The sequence below is a fragment of the Anguilla anguilla genome, chromosome 9 (genome assembly GCF_013347855.1).
Source record: "Anguilla anguilla isolate fAngAng1 chromosome 9, fAngAng1.pri, whole genome shotgun sequence".
Taxonomy (NCBI): domain Eukaryota; kingdom Metazoa; phylum Chordata; class Actinopteri; order Anguilliformes; family Anguillidae; genus Anguilla; species Anguilla anguilla.
In genome coordinates, this window is record NC_049209.1 from 11455435 (window position 1) to 11473438 (window position 18004).

The 18004-nt window shown below is 40.8% G+C and overlaps 1 protein-coding gene across 6 annotated transcripts in view; it reads right to left on the reverse strand.

The window, feature by feature from the left end:
* Window positions 1-7261: 7261 nt before the first annotated feature.
* The window catches only part of npas2 (neuronal PAS domain protein 2), a 65619-nt gene continuing 54876 nt past the window's right edge, over window positions 7262-18004 (reverse strand). For 5 of the 6 annotated variants that reach the window (XM_035434559.1, XM_035434561.1, XM_035434562.1 and 2 more), the window contains 6 exons: window positions 16777-16941; window positions 15908-16168; window positions 13420-13622; window positions 12436-12531; window positions 11699-11909; window positions 7262-11614 (listed from right to left, as the gene is read on the reverse strand). In XM_035434559.1, coding sequence (XP_035290450.1) covers window positions 11408-11614; window positions 11699-11909; window positions 12436-12531; window positions 13420-13622; window positions 15908-16168; window positions 16777-16941 — 1143 coding nt within the window. In that variant the 3' untranslated portion in view covers window positions 7262-11407. The remainder of the gene's footprint in view (window positions 11615-11698; window positions 11910-12435; window positions 12532-13419; window positions 13623-15907; window positions 16169-16776; window positions 16942-18004) is intronic. The other variant, XM_035434563.1, reaches the window with a different exon arrangement.

Genomic DNA, 18004 nt, shown 5'->3' on the forward strand with positions numbered 1-18004 from the left:
AGTTCTCTATGTCAGTTTTTTTTAACCCCTCTGCATCCTTCGGAAGACATTCCATCTTATAGCAGTCTATGTACTTTGTGAACATGGAGGTCAGAATTAAAAGGAAGTTGAATTATTGCTTATCCTTTAAAAAAACCACTGGACTTATAAAATAATGAGTGAACAAGCAGAGTATTAAACAGAGTCCAGAATATGCCTACTCGTGTGTTATACTCGTGTAATACTTTTGTGGACCCCAGGAAGAGTATCTGATTGCCACGGCATCAGCTAATGGGGATCCTTTAAATAAACAAATAAACAAACATTTTTTGTGCCATGTTACATCTGTATTACATAGAACTCACAAAGGGAAGGGAAAAAGGAAAGGGCAGCCTATTCACTACATCTTCATTTGGGATCAATGTTCAATGTAAAAACGCACTCCACACCCACTGTCGTTTCATCAAAATCAAAGATAATCACTGACCAGTACAAACTACTTAGTACATTTGTAGCCTTTACGCAAATATTTTAAATGAAATGCTTCACAAATATAAGGCCCTATACTTCAAAACAGAGTAACTGAACATTAATGTGAAACTAGGGGGATCTATCTCTCAGACAAATCTTTGACCGCATGCAAAATTAAGTAATATGGACACGTTGTCCTATACAATAGGATAAATAAGGTAGAATGCAATTACATAAAAAGTCAAATAGAATTGGGGAAATATGACAGACGTTAGGATTTGTCCCTCCTGCATTGCTCACAAAGAATCTCTACCAATGCAACATCTGTCATCTTATACATCTCTTTGATGAAGACCTTCACCTTCTGCCCTCCTAGGTGACAGAAACTAATCAGGCATACATGCCTTCCACCTCAGCTGTATGATGTCACCTGAAGAAGCAAAATCAAGCATTAATTAAAAATCCATCTATTAAGCTGCCCAGTAATACTTAAAGATGTATATATTCCTAGGTATATATCAAGCACTACACCAAAGAGTACAACAGTTTCTGTTCATCATGGACTGCTTCATCCATGTCACTCATTCACAAGTCAGACCCCTTGAACCGCAGTTCCTTAATGCTGCCTTGTGATCCCAGTGCTTTCGCACGAGGAAGTGCGCTCGCCAAATCGTACAGCTGTGGATGGAATTCACGAGTGAGCGAGCATGCCTCTGATGTGGCTATGCTCTGCACTGGACCGTGCGCTCTTGTGTAAATAAACTCAGATAAAGGCCAAGTCTATGAAAGGTAATACTGCGTGAACTGCCGCAGTGAACTAACCATGTACTACGAATAACAGTTGGCTTAGAAATGACTGGGGGCGTCTGCCCGGTCTAAAATAAGCTCTCCATGCTCCCCCCCCCCACACACACACACTGTGTTTTATTTTGGTCAGGGAGAATGGGGGCAAATGATGGGGCTGACAGATCCGGTGGAAAGGCATGAGACCAGCACTTTGTTGTCAAGGTCTTGCGGCAGTCCGGCTTTCTTTGGGTCACCGGAAGACTGGCACTGGCATAAACAGCATGTCAATGGCTGTCTGCTGGTTTAGGCCTGGCAGAAAATTGTTAAATTCATTTTGCCATCAGTGTGGAACTGAGCGATTCATTGCCATTGGTGTCATGGCATTCAGGCGCTGCCACTTTAGCCTTTCAAGATGTTTTTTGAAAATAGATTTATGTGCTTAAATGCTCCCTTTCCCCCCGACTGTCCTTCGACAAAAGCCAGGTAACAGATTCCTCCCACACAAAGATCAGCTTGCTGCTGGGTCTGCTAAAAAAACTGCAGTGTACTTGGGTGTGAACTGCATAATGCATGAGCGGGCGCCTGGATAAGGGAAATGGTAAAGTAAAGAGTGAAGAAGAAAGTTGTGTTTACATGCATCTCACAGTCTTACTGAGCAGAATACGACTGACCTTACCCAGGATTATGATTCTGAAATAACCTTTGCAGGCTACTGGAGTGTTAGTTTAGGTTTTAGTTGGGCAGGAACTCATCCAGTGTACACTTGACCGGGTGAAAGTTGTTTTTTTCTGAAGGTATTTTCTGTCCCCAAAGCCAAATTTTTGTGGAATGCACTCTCGCTCCAGGCCAATGTTAAATGTTCTAGCAACTTCCCTCCCAGCAATGTCCATGTGCGGCTTTCCCACAATGCACTGAGGCGGTCCCACACCAGCTGTTTTTCCTGTACTTGGGCCTTTGTACTGAGCAGGCACCCATTAGGTAGGGAAATATAATTGCCTTAGGCAAAAATATGTAGTTACCAATGGACACGACAGACAAACACACCCAACAGCCCAGAGGCTATATGATTAGCCTCCATGCTAACAATGGAATGCTGTGGTGTCATGCCAAAACTCAAATTGCTACAGTTGTGGTAACACAGAATAACAACTAACTGCAGTCACATAATTACTAAAATATATTTGAGGGAAAGATAATGAACTGCTGACATGCAATGATTATTTAAATATTATCTGTACATCAGTTTTGACACAAATAATCAGTTTAAGGGTAGGGTTTCTGCCTCCTGAACTGAGGTGGTTTTGTGTACAGTGAAAACATTTCTCTTGCAGTGCCCAGCATAGAAATGCCCTCAGTTTTTTCAGGATGAGTGTTTCACCGTGGATGAATCCACCAATGAGATGTAATTAAATGGTATGAAAATGGGCAATTCTGTAATTGGGCTACAGTGATTTTATACCTGCTGAATTCTGAATACAGACTGCACTCATTTGCACCTGTTCTTCCGTCGAATACAGATTAGCTTAAAGCAGTGATCATTCAAAGGTAAGCTTATGCAAAAATCTAAATGTGTAAGTGTGTGTGTGTGTGTGTGTGTGTGTGTGTATAAAAAAAACCATTAGATATATACCATACAACTTTTATAGATTGTTGTATCAGCAAGCTCCTGATTTAAATGACAAACATTCATGCCAGTGGAGATAGGGATTTAAATGGGTGTTCTTACAAATAGGTCTCATTTGCACATGACTGTTGGTTATATTAAGAGTTGCAATATTGCAATAATGACATTTTGTTACATTGTAGGCCCCAGTGGAAAACAGTGCAAAATTATTATTTATTTGTTTTTGTTTAACTCTTTGGATTTATCTGTTAAACGCTTGGAGCACCATGAATGAACATTTATGACCACTATAAATTGTCCTACAGGGATCCTCTCTCAGAAAGTAATGCACAACACATAACCGAAGGAAAGTGTGGTGCGAATGCAGTACAGGGGCTGAAGGCCATTACGTCTCCTCCTGTTTCACATTGCCGTCTGGGCGTGCTGAGCTTAGAAAAATACAGCGGCATTCCTCAACACGGAGACCATAAAATACCCCTGGCAGATCTTCAACCTGTTCTATTTGCTCAGCAATTTGTAAGGACAGCACACCGAATGAAGCCGGTTTTCTGTTGCTTAACTGCGCGTGGCTAATCCTCCTTCATTCACGATTCGCCCCGGACCACGGGAGAACCTGAGGCCCTGCATCATATCTCTACCGCTGCTGCATTTTTTTGCCATTTGTGCGGTGAGAGGACCGTGTCGGCAGACTGTGTGCCACTGCTGAATGAAGTCTGGGTCACGGTCACGGTTCAGTGGTCCACTGGAGGCAGAGACCTGCTGACACCGGAGCTCTCTGGGGTGACCTGAATCACACAGCATTAGATATCCTCTTCCAAATTCTCCTGAAGAACTGCCCTCATTATGTCCCTTTGTAAAATGGCAGGACTCCGAATCTGTACGGGGACTATAAAATGTGAGGTATTGATAATGGGCTTTCTTCTGGTGTTGTGTTTCCATTATTCCTGTAGATCCCTTGAATTAAATAAGTATTGCAAATAATAGCAGGCCTATGCATATGCTATAAATATGTATACCTGTCATTTGTTGAACAATGTCTCCAAGCATCCTCTTAAAAATACACTGCAACATTATTTTTAATTTAGAATATTTTCCCAAAAGCTCATTAGAGAAACAGGCCAGTACATTGATTATATTGTAACAACTTCAGCAATAACTCCCTGGTAGTCATTTTTATGTATATATGTACAGGCACTGTATGCATGTATACAAGAGGGCAGAAAGCTGAAAACATCTGCACTTCAAATCCTTTTCCAAAGCAGTAGGGGGTCCTGATTAAAGAGAGCATGAGTGCTTGAGATTGCATTCTGGATCACACTTACCTGTTCAGCAGGCTGCAAAGCAACCTGTTCTATCTCTGGCAACGTCACATACTGCACAGCTGTGGTCTGGCCCTGAATAGCCAGCTGCTTGTGCTCTTGATACTGCAAGCTCTCCAGCCCCTCCTGCAGCTTGCTTGCAGGAACTACAGGAACCTCAGCTAAAAATAAAAAATAAAAACATTACAGAATGAATAATAATTATGTCAGTGATCAAACCCACAAATTGTAATATTTCAGTTTTTATAAATAATGATATCTAAATTATTTCTTAATGCTGAAGAGCACTATATAGGTATATCACTTCTCATTTTTAAACTAGTTTCCAGTTGTGTATTCCCCTGAACAAAAGGAAAGACTGAGCAGTGTGTTGAAAATATATTTTTTTTAAAAGATTTATATCTGAATGGTTCTCACCAGTGTCCTCGGTGATGTCATGGGTGAAGACTGGGGCTGCTGGGTGAAGCAGTAATGGCCGCCAATGGCCGTCTTCTTCAGCACTGAGCTGTCCTTCAGAGTCTTAGTCCACTGGATGAAGGCCTTTACAGCGAGACTAGAGATGTATTACATGTATGACTGGCCCTTGTGATACCCTGGCAACAAGCATATGTTGCTAATCATTACTGATTTGTTCCAAAGTCTAGCAATGACACATACATTTTTCATAAAGCAAGGGTGGCACTAAAACAACCCACCAGTGGTGAATATCTTCTTCTCACTGGAACTGGTGACCACAGTGGAATCTGAGTTAAGACCAGGTATGTCACTGTATTGTGGAGAAGGTTAGTTTTTCATAGCTGTTAATTATTGACCTTTCATAAATCAGATTGCTAACACTTGAATAATTAATATAATTGTACAGCAGACAACAAAGAGAGCAACATTTCACCTAGTTCCAGCTTTATTAGTCTTATAATTAAATTATACATAATTATACATATTATCCATGTGGCTGTATACAGAATGAGAAGACCATAATAAAGGGAGAAACTTACTTGGATATACCCCACTAAATATTTCAAGCTGCGATTAAACAAATATTTCCAGATGGGAAATGGGGAGTGTGAGGTTCGGTCTATGGCATACCCATTCAGTATTTCTCAGGAACTGAAAAAGAAATTAAAAGAATCTATCCAAATCTTTGACTGTGTGTTAAGGGACATTCAACATTTTTTCTATGGTTTTTCCATCTCATAATGTGGGCAGTTGAGGGTTAATAGTGGAACAATTTGACAGCCTTGGAGTTCAATTCTGTTTGATTTTATTTACTATTAGCCATATCTTTCATTGTTTTTTTTCCATCTAAAACATCACCAAGATGAACATTCAAAGTAATTTTTATCAAGTTTTAGGAGTTATTTTAGTGGCAATTTTCTGAAATCTTTTATGCAGGCGACCATGTCCCTCCTCAAACCCCCCTCTTTTTGCTGTGATGAGGACCCACCACACACTCCACAATTACTGGACAAAAATATTTCCCTCCTCCCGTTTCTACACACACCAGCCATCATGCTTTTTACACTGTTACCCAATTGTGTAAAATGGTGTTATTACATTTATTTTAACTGATGTCTCTTCTCACACAATAACAACACCACATTTGGTGGAGGATTTGCGGGATCCATAATCTAGCGTGTGGGTCCTCAATATTCCACAATGACTGTAATATTTCCAACTGATCCTAAAGTGGCACATCAATACGACTAACTAGAACGTCAATGGCACCAAAACTTCTTAAAAAATACATCTCTTTGCAGTTATATTTTTTTAACCTGTTAACACAGAAAAACATGCAGTGTAAACAAGGGAAAACTGAAAGTCTTTAGATAAATAGAATGAACACCGCCAACACGTCAAATAGACGCATTGATTTTTGACATGTTAAAATTTGACATGTTGACCTCAATTAATTCAAAATGAACATAAAAAATACAGTATCTGTTATCTCTTTTTCTGTGGAGTTTAATGGCTTTTGTCATCCTTAATGGTGTATTAGTACTATCTTTGGTTTTTTGACTGTCATGAAGTTTTATCAAAATACAATCCAGTAAACCACATTAATTCAAGAAGTGAAACATAGACTTTCATACTCCATTATTCCATTCAATGTCAGATGCTTTAATCCAGATGTTAATAAATTCTCAATCATATAACATCTCTTTCATATTTACTCAATAGCCTAACACATGCTCCAAATACTCCTCTCGACATTCCTCACACACACCAGTTGAGTGTTTACCTATGGTATGCAGGTTTTGTTTTATCGAGTGTGCCATATCCTCAATCTGGAAATAATAACCTCCTCACTTCAGTTCCTCCCGATCACTCACGGCATACAGTACAGCTCCATAGTGTAGATGCAATCTCATGCTACAGACCTTCCTTTAGGGGGCATCAGAGTGCTTCAGCACATTTCTGACAATGTTGTCTACAGGTCCCGAGTTCTTATATAGTTGCACTAGAAGTTACCAACTATTTTATGACAGGTTACTGGAAGGTGAGTGAATTCACTCCTCAATTTTGTGGGACATTTTCACAACCTCAAAAAAATAATTACAACTTCTCAGGTTTAAAAAATCCTATATTTAGGGATTTATCCCCCAGTCTCGCAAACCTGGACAGTGAAATCTGAAATGAGAATTTGGAATGACATGTAAGATTAGCATTTAAACTATTTACTGCAATTACTATTTGAACATAACAGTTAAATACAGTAGATATAAACATATTTGTTGCAATGGCAGTGCAGCTTCCTATATTTCTGACCATCAGGTATTTGGTGAAAACATATGAATGTAATATTTAACTAATTTGAATATAGGCCTAATATTTAAACTGTAATATATGGAAGGATGTGCTCTAACCCCTGCTTGTTTGGAGAGAGATCTGCCTAGTTTTTTTTTTTTTTTTTCATAGGCCACGCACTTCATAGCAAGAAATCCATTTATCTTACAGGCCATTGCTACCTGAACTTTAACAATAGTAAAGGACTTTTATTCAGCAGTAGTTTAGTATGAATACCGTTTCATAAATAAATAACAGTAAACAACCAAAAAAATGACATCAAATGAACAACACAAAGTTATTCTCTTGAAATATTTATTTGAAAGATGTAACACATCTAGATTAAATAAAAAAGATTCATATATCACGGTCACAAAGTTAATAAGCTGTTTCAGAATGTAAACCTTTTATTTTTCATATTTGTTTTAAAACAATATTAACAATATGTTAAAGCTTATTCTGATGGTATCTGTACAGAGAAACAAGCCATACAAGGTCATCGACTTTGTGCAACACCAACTCGCGCAACTCAAGAATATAAAGACTGCACCTTTCCCAATAAGACACTTCAATAATGATTCTGTTACAAAATACATCTGTTTGTTTTACTTTTAATCATAGAACATTTATAAATGTATTCCAATCTATTTAACATCATATAAAATAAACTACTATTTATTCTAAAGAATTTTTGTACATTTTATAATACAATATCTACAAAATTTATTCTGCTGCGTGATGGCAGAAATGGCTGTGGTTTTGTACCAGATTTCATTTCAATCATCTTGTTTTAAGCCAGTACATGCAAAGGGCCTCATTTAATCAATATTTCATTTTCTACCTGAGTGTCATTCCCACTCTGCCAGAATGAAAGAGTTTAAGAACAATCTGGCAACTCACAGAAGGACAGCCCAAGTGTGAGCTGCGCACATCCTACACACTGCTGAAGCCTCAGGGGCTGACACTCGATGGAAATTACTCGATAAATGGAACCCGAGACACCAAAACAAAAAGTGCATAATAAGTCAGGGACAAACAATTGTTACAATACCAAGGACAGACCAGTACCATTTAATCTAGTAAATAAATCACAATGAACAGGTACAAATCAATAAACTCTAAATTCAGAAAAAAACTGAAGCAATGCACAGCAAACAGGCAATGGCTTCCAGCAATATTGTTTCTTTCTCTCTTTTTTGAACATAAATACCTGCAGTTAGAGAATTAATTGACACCTGGGACAATACCACTGCTTCATGAGAAAATTGTCTTTCTTATAAACTAATTTTTTAAAAATTAGTTTAATAGGCAATAGAGTGCACACTTCCTTTTTACCAGCACTTATTGACCTGATAAGATATTCACAAGCTGTGGTGACAGTTTAGAACACATGCTCCAGGTCCTTCAACCAGTATTAAAATATATTAAAATTACATTTCAAGTCTGTTCATTATCAATGACGGTGCATTCAGTATTCTGAGGGGAAAAAAGCATTAAAAAGTTGAGGCTTTCTATGATAACAAACAAGATTCATACAGCGAGCCGAGCTAAGCATGTTGAACTGCTATACGTTTCAAACTGTAAGTGGTACGTATCACAGATGTCAGAGACATACTGATAGAATTCCATCAGATTAAGATGAATAACAGAAATGTTTTACGAATGTGCTGGGTGTTTACAAAAAGAAGGTTTACTCTGAAGTGCTGTGGTTAGGGGCCATTGCAGGGTATGTTAAATGCAGAATTGTACAGCCTCCTAATTTGCTAGTGTTCAGTGAACTCAGAATTTGATCAAGTGCTTTCTGAAGAGTAGGTAGCTCATGCTAAACACACAGGAGGGAAACGTCTCTTTGAATGGTTACTACTGATATACATGGTTGAAGGAATGTCTAAGATATTTTTGTACAAAAATATTTCAATCTCATTTACACAGTACCTGGTTTATGCTATTAAATATTTCTCTTTTATACATGAAGACATATCTCTCAAAAGACATCATTTAATAAGTATAAATTAAAACATTCTTGTTTCAAAAAACAACATTGCACACAGTAAAGGGTGAAACTGTGTAGAGGTCTTTGACAATTTTCGGCTTCAATCCCTGTACATCTGAACACAAAGAGCATCCGGCAGGAACTCAACAGTGACAAACTGAACGGGTAGTGGGCAGGACAGTCATTCAATGTCCACTCTGAAGCCAGGGGTCTCACACAGAGACAGGCTGTGTATAAAGTCAGATGACAGCAAAGTGCGAAAGACTGCCCTCATATCTTTACAGCATAGGCTTAAACGCCAACTCAAAAATGACATTCACTTTCAAATTTTGGCAAACTTCTAATTAAGAGTGGTACTTCAAAACTGACTTTATTATACACCTTAAACTCTGTTTATACAAACACACAAAGTGAATGAATGAGTGTAACCTCTCCCAAGTAAAGAAAAATGTACAAAAGAAGCAATTTGTATTAATTTGTCCGATGACTTTTAATTTGTACTATAACTTAAGAAAACAAAAAAGCACGTCTGATCTTAGTCCTTTAGTTTTTCAAGGTAGCATTTCAATTTGAGATCCAAATGAAAGACAGACAGCATCAGATCATATGACAAGGAGGGGCATTTCAAGTGTAATGCATTATTATCTGTTCAAGTCACTTCAGATATATTGTATATGTTAAACTTCGTAATAAAATTTTTACGTAGAGAATAAGCACTGCAATGGATAACCCTTCCACGGGTATGCAACATACAACAAGCATGGTGTTAAAAAGGAGTCAAAATGCTATTGTTATCTGAATTGTTCAGTTGTTTTTCTTCTGGATTACATTCTTCCCCATATATACATGGATACCAAATTGGACATTTAAAACTTCAGAGTGTACATAGTAGACCATGGAAATCTGCAAACCCCTCCATTGTTTCTTATATCACAGAACTAACTCTTACAACGCAAGAGAAAATAAATCATCAAATTAATAAAAACTAATTTTTTAAAATGCTGTAATGTAATACTGAGAACTTTGTTTCCACAAATAACCTGAGAAAAGGTAAATGTAATCATTGTATAACACCCACAACACGCTATTCCTCATTTTGCAGAACCCTTTATATTAGAGAGTGTTAGGACATCTGAAACATACCATCATTGCATGTCTTTTGTAGTTTGTCATTGGGAGTTCATGTACACTGGCATTATGACATCACTGTCATCCATACCTTAATGGAACAAAAATTCTTCTTTTATTATTATTCTTGCAAATATATGAATAATTTTTGAAAAATGATTTCATTTCATTTGTCGTTAATTTAAACATTTAAATGAATGATATACTGAAACTATGTAAAGATTTTGTATGAATGCTGAATCACATATTTTTTTGCAGATGCAAAGCTTTGAATGAGTCGCATCTCATTAGTGTTTTATGGTTTTGACAGTGAACCCTAAACTATCCATGCAGTAGTGAGAGTTTCCCAGGGAAACAGAATTGTCCAGCAGGAGGATGTAATGGCCAAATAGCATAACTGCCCAAGCTGAAATGTTTTCAGATAGTAAGCCCTTTCCTATTAAAGAATCGATGTTTCTATCTGGGTTTTTGTTTATAAAGCTATTACGGAAAAAGGACAGAATTGGAGAGAAAAATGAGCCATTGCACTTGGATAACTTGGTCGACCAATAACAAGACTGTTAAAACGGTTAAATACTGCATTCATGTAATACTGTGAGAGGGAGGGGGCTTTTCTTGTTTCCATATTTCGTTTTTCATTTTACAGACTGCTTCACAACTCCTTAACACTAAACCAAGAGGTGAGGCCTGGTACAAAGCAACAGCAATCAGGTGTACTAATCCAAGACAGACACTATTTCTGTGAAATGATGTGCACCTTTTTTTCCAAACTGTGGCAATTACAGGACATATGGTAAAACTACTGTAACATTACAGTACGACAGCTAATGACAAAATTCGATCACCTCCTAAAGAGCCAATCACTAGCAGGTACCTGCAACAGTGCAGATTTTCCACTAGGATTTCTTTCTTTATGTACTAAGAAGCCCTGCGAAGCATGAGACTCAGTCGGAGGGGCCCTATCACAGGGCTGGAGGTGACCTCAGTGTGGCACGTTAGTGCTTCCGTTCAGACGCGTCGAGCACAGAAAGCTTCCACTCGTCAAGGCGGATCCTCTGCCCGCGATCCGCGCTCGTGTTAAGCACAAAAATAGAACTGTGAGTCCACGCAGAAGGCAGAAACTTATCTAGAGAAAGGCCACCTCAGCCAGGGCCTCCTATCTCAGGGTTTGCCGTCAGGGGTCAGGTGGCTTCCGCTTGACGCAGCACGCTGAGGCCCATGGGCATGGCGTGGCGCGGGCCGACTCCGCCCGCGCGCACCTTCGTATCCTGCTGTAGAACCACAGTCACAAAAGAACAGTGCCTCCTGTTTGCTCCTCTGGGGCTACCGCGTTAGCATGTTTCGGAAATCTGAAATGCCGCCCATCTGGTTTTGAGAGTGACGGTGCTGCTGCTGCTGTTGCTGCTGCTGCTGCTGCTGCTGCTGCTGCGGTTGTTGCTGAATGTATCCCATAGTACTTTGCTGCGGGATGTGGGTTGCCTGGAAGAGAGTCTGGGTCTGTCCTCCATGCAAGAGTCCCTGGGGCTGCATCTGCGGGCGAGAGGGAATGAGCGTGAACCCCTGTAACCGTTAGAGCAAGGAGACCCCCTCTCTTTACTCCCGGCGAGAGCTTACCTGAAAGAACTGCTGCGGCTGCTGCAGCTGCAGAGAGTGCTGCGCAGCCTGCGGCTGCGAGGCGTAGGCGGGCTGCGCCTGCTGGGGGATGAAGCTGTTGTGGGGGATCATGATGGGGGAGCTGAAGACCGGCGAGGGGACGATGACGGCGTTGCAGTTCACCTGCTGCACGGGCAATGAGGGGGCGACCATCTGCTGCTCCAGGGCATACCTGTGCAGAGACGCAACCCGTTACCCCACAAGCACGATGCTCTTCTCTCGCTGAGGTCCAAACAACTCAACATTTTTGCACGCGCGAGAGAGGAATCCAAGTCAAGCGGGTCCTGCGACGCTGCATTTATCCTACTTACTGGGGTGTAAACCTGCTCCTCATACATGCCAGGCCCCTCATGATATTCTACACTGAGCGTGTTCACACAGCACCAAAATATGCTAGTTCCCCTCTTCTCTAAACGCATTCAAGTTCATACACTGAAGAGCTACACAGTACAGCACTTCAGTGTATGCATTAGTACAGCTACCACATAAAATGCAAATATCCTCTGCTCTTCGGACAGGGGGTAATGACCTTGTACAAGTATCTACTTGACACAAGAGCACTGAGGGATGTTCCTTACTACCACTGCAGAGCCAAAATGTAATGCGTGTAGACTAGCCACATTCACGGCTTTAAGGGGACCATATCGAAGCTGGCAGTAGCGTGAGGAGGCGGAGCCTAAACGCTGAGACATGCTCACTTGGTTTGCTGCATGGCTGTACTGCACTGGGAGGAGGCCTGGGAACTTCCGCTGTTGTCTGCTATCAGGGTCTGCATTGGCTGGTTGAGCAACATGCTGCCAGTGCAGGGAAAAACAAAAACTGGTCAACTGAGGAACTGAGCTTCTGTCTGGTTAACTGGTGTACTAGATTGGTGGTGCTCAACTTATATGGCCAAGATGTGCTGTTGGTTCTTGTTCCAGCCAAGGCTTAATTAGTTATCCTGGCTTAATTTTCTAAATGGCTGTGTTCACCAACGCTGGTTCACTCCTAACCTGAACTGCAGTAAAATGTTTTTAGCCAAGGATGCACAGGTAGTTCACATATTCCTCTTTTGCAAACAATCTGAAGAGAAATTGGCATGACTTTCAGATCTGAATCACTTTCAGTTACCACCATAGAAAAAGATCCCCCCCCTTTGTATTTACTTATTAAAAAATGACAGGAAAGTTTACGGTTAGTCAAGGCTACGAGAATTACAAATGGACCTTAGAATTGGTCAGACAAATAACTTCTTAAAGAGCAGGATGGAGTTTACTGGATGAGAAAGCCACATTATTAATATCACAGAAATCGATTTAATTCTCTTATCATAAAATTTCACATTTTACTCCTTGCGCTTAAATTATCCTTCAAGATTGTTGCTCATATTTCAGTGAATTCTGCATACTATAATACAATACGTAGCTTAAAGGCCTTTCATGTTGCAAAGAGGATATGTTCAAATTTTGTCCCTCTCCTGGAAATGCAAGTGAACTGCGTAACAAACACATTGCAGGAACAGAATCTAATAAAACAGGGCGAGGGTGCACTCTCAGAGACTGACTCATCTTTCCCCTCACCAGAAGTGGAAATTTCCAGGTGTAGTCACAATCTGAACAGCACAGAAACACGCTGACGAACGACATTACCAGTATAGAATAAATCCACTTCCTGTTTGGTACAGCTGGAGACGGGTTACCTACCGTAGCTGTCCCTCTTGGCTAAAGTCTGCGTCCGAATGTCTTTGGCTAACGTCCTGGGACATGGGCATTTGCAGGGGCCGTGCGCTGGTTTGGGAGAACATCATGGGGTTGCTGTAGAGTGGCATTGTCAGACTGGTGTGGGTCTGCACCGGAAGGCTCACAGTCTGCAATGATGAGGCCCGTATAGACCGCTGCTGCAGCACCTGCCGAGAGAGAACACAGGCCCAGCGGTGATTTAACGTGCGAGGCTGAGGACAGACTCGATCCCCAACTGACTGGTGCCTGTTACTCCAGCTAATGCAGAACATCATTAAAAAGTCTCTACCGGAGATGTCGAACTCCAGTGTTTGCAGGTTTTTTGTGTTGGTTTCCTTCATTAGGCAACCAATCTTAAGGTGTGTGGACTCCCCAGCCAATCAATGACTTAAAATAAGCACATAGGTGTGGGAACACACTGAAAACCAGCAGACACTGGTGCCCTCCATAGACTGAGATTGACATCCCTGATCTAAACAGCTGTATCACAGGCTGCTGCACAATCACAGCATCGCAGCAGTACCGGGAGGCACAAAGTTGTGTCAGCTAGGTGGAATATGAGGCCAGGATCCATTTATGAATAACAGTTAAAATTATTTTTATTTCACAATCACAGTTTGATTTCGGAACTCACTGAGCTGTGTTTATCACAATTCTTTTTCTCCCAATTTCAGAAGGCCTATTTTTACTTGCCAGTCAGTCTTGAAAATAAAACAATCGCCTTCAGTATGGGATGGTGCACATTGTGTGTCCTTCAGAAGTGTGCAACTGGTGCAAGATGACCAGTATCTGATTAGCCAGGGCAGAGGTCCCCAGCCCTGGTCCTGAAGCCTGACTGTGGATGCTTCTTTCCAAACATAACCGCAGTTCTCAAAGTATAACCAGCAGTTCATTGTTTTAATTAGACACGTTTAATGTCTAAGGAGGGATGACTAATCCTCTTAATGCCAAATCGTCAGAACTCCATATTAGGAAATTTTCACATCACAAAGAATGAATATTCACATCACCTTATAGACCGTTTCTGTTCTTAAGACTACTTTTGTTGTAATCTTAGATTGGCTGGAGCAGAAACCAGCATACATAGGGGACCCTTTGTATGAGCACTGAAGACAGAGATTTAGATAAAAAGTACAGAGGTCTGCTTGATTACATGGCATCCTCTTTTGATTGAACTAGGTCCTTTTTGTGGTGACTTGACAGAAAAAGGCTGCCCCGATCAAAGTCCATTGTGATTACAGTCTCAGCATTCTATTTCAATCCAGAAAGACTGAAGAGCTGATATAGACCCTGAAACCATGGCCTGCTTGTAGTGTAATTACAGGAGTTCTGATACTAAATCTGGATGCTTTCCGTAAAACGTCCTCACATTAGAACAGAGAAATTAAAGGAATAGAAATGGGCATGTTTACTTCACTGAAAGGAGACTATGCCCTTGTAAAATAAAAGCTTTCACATTTGGGCTGGATTTTGCAAGATACGTATATGAGAGTGTGTGTCTGTGTTCCTGTGTGTGTGTGTGTGTATGTACAAATCACACTGCAAAGTCACAAAGACTTCCTTTAGCTACCCTTTTCATTCTTAAAAGTGTTACTCACTTAAATAGTGCTCATTAGTGCAGTGTACTATAGTAAGAGGTAACTTTCAGTTTTAGCAACTTGCTTCTAGCTGGATTGTGAATGTCTCTTCCTTGTGTAATCATACTGTGTGTGAACCTGACTGAATTAAAGAGAAGAAATAATTTTTCTTATTTAGGCTCTGTACAGACAAACATGATGCAGAATATCAATAGGGGTCTGGCTGGCACAGAACATGAACAGGCTTTTAGTGATGTACTGCTGACAAAACCAAGCACTGAATTCAGTGCTGTGCCGAATTGAGATATGGGCAATTATGGGCAAAACGTCCAGAGCCAGGAAGAAAGAATGACCCCATCATAACTAATTCCTCAGTAATTCTGCCAATTTGCAAACAAGGTAATAAAAACTCTGTAATCCATTGTCAAGAACATCCTGATTCAAAGTGTCACCATAAGGATCAATTTCCAAATTAAAATCTTATGTAATGGTAAAATGTTATCATCATTAACATCACAGCACAGGAAAAGGGCACAAATTCTTCAAATTGGACTTGTTGTCTTATGCAAGAACACAAATGTTTCAGTCCACTCCCCTTTGACGCACTGAATGTAAGAGAAAATAACGGCAAGAGAATAAAAATGTCTTTTGTGGGCGTGTAAAAAGCATGTTTCTAATAAAATTGAACCAAATTCAACTGATAAGAAGTAGCACTATTCCATTGTGCTGACCTCACTCATGAACAACCAATACCAATTTAGGCAGGCTAATCAAATTACTCCAAACAACAGTCCACAGACAAAAAGCAACACTGTGTGGTATAGTACGTATATTGGTCTGGGTGAAGAGACCGGGACGTCTTGGAGGAATAGTACCTGTGGGGACGAGGTGCTGGCTTCTCTCAGGAGCGAGTGGGGTGAGGAGTTATGAGGACCGCACAGGGTCTGCTGGGACGACTGCCTGATGACGCCAGAATGGGACTGCTGGGCTGGTCGGCCTGGGCCTTGCTGCTGCTGCTGCTGCTGCTGTTGCTGCTGTTGCTGCTGCTGCTGTTGTTGCTGCTGTTGCTGCTGCTGTTGCTGCTGCTGTTGCTGGACCGTGCTGAAGTCCATAGGAACAGGCGGCTGAAGCAACATCTATGGAGACACACAACATGGTGAACATGGACCAGCAAAGGGCACAGAGCTTGGGTTGTGAGCTCTGTCAGAAAAAAAATCAGTATTTCTTTTGTGGTTGTCAATAAAGCATGATGCAATGTAAACTTGATTGAAAAATTGACTGAATTATACTTTGCGTCAATGTTTTACATACTTTGAATTTACATGAGATCTTCAGCCTGAAAACACGCAAATCAAATACAGTAAAGCCACCTATTTATTGTTTTTCCCCAAGAAAGTCGAGTGGTAATTTCCCACTGTGTTTTTCTCTCTCGCTACGTCCTCAACCACAGAGAGAAAAAGACAGAGAGAACCCACTTTCCATCTGCGTGGGTGGAGCACATCAATTTTAAAAGCAGCCTGAATTGATTCACTTTGATCTCCCACTTATGGAATGCAGCAAAAGAAAAAAATGCAATGTAACCACCTATTCCATATTCCCCATTCTTTTACATTTTTTGAGTGATGGAACAGAAAGTGCCAGAGACACGTGGAAAGCTCTTTGGTGTGACAGCCTGCTCAGCGAGCTTGCGGGCCTTTGGGGTGGGGGGGGGGGGGGGGGGGTGAACAGGTCCTGAGGTGCTCACCTGAATGTTGGAGCTGTTCACCAACTGGAGCTGCTCCCTGATGTCGTGCAGCTCCTGCTGCTGGGTCATGATGTCATCCTGCAGAATGCGCGTCCTCTCCTCCAGCTGCTTCTTCAGCTGGTGCATCACGCCCAGCTGCGGCTGCTGGAACTGGTACACGGGCGTCTGCAAATTAAGACAGGGGGCCGTGAGGCATAACGGCGGGGGGGAGGGGGGGCAGGAGCCATGGCACACAAAGCTACAGGTCTCAAGAGTCTGGACAACCACGGGGCTCAGGCTCCAGAATCAGAGCGACAGTGCATTAGGCCAGAGGTCTCCAAGCCAGGTCCAGGAGAGCCGCTGGGTCTACTGGTTTTTGTTTTCACCTGAAAGTTAGCAACCAGTTCTGACCTATGAAACAAGGTGAGGCAAGTTTGTGCTTTAAATGCTAAAATAATTGCTAAGCAACAATGAAACCCAGCAGAGAAAAGATGAGCAACAACAGCTCAAGTGGTTGATTCAAAGGGATGACAGACTGAATGAGATGCTGAATGGGTGGAACAACAGCCAGCATAACAGCCACCAAATATATAACGTTTGGAATACTGCCTTTTCAAAAAGCACCATACAGTGAACATAATCAAGTAGGACATGCATAAACAAGTATATTTAATCTACTGACCAACTAACTAACTGACCATTGTCAAAACAGCAAATACTAATTATCATCTCATTTCTAAAAATATCTCTGGCTGATTTTAATTATAAAAATTAGGGTTGGAAAAAAAATGAAACTAAGGTACGTTATAGTAGTATCTGTCCATCCAGATAGTTTCGTGGAAAAGTGATGTTTTCCATATATTTTCTGCAGCTCAGCCTGATAAAACGCACCTCGTGGGCCCATCTTGATGTGGCCTCAAAGCGCCGAAAAATCAGAAAAATTCAACATAATCGTCTTTTTCCAAATATAATCCTCTGGTTACTCACTAACATCCACAGAGCTGAATTTTTGAAATTGTTTCATCGATAACTACCACTGAACAACGCCAACCGAGTAGGCTATATCAAAACAAAGTCTCAACCTTAAATGTCGAAGCTGTAATGCCCTTTAATAAAATAAGTTGCTAACAAGTTGCTATATTGAAACTACATAAGGTTGCATTCCAAGTTTCATACTAAATCCATCTGCACAAGACTTTGCGCAGATATAGGCTACACAATTGGGATATTTCGGTAGAAGAAGTAATTC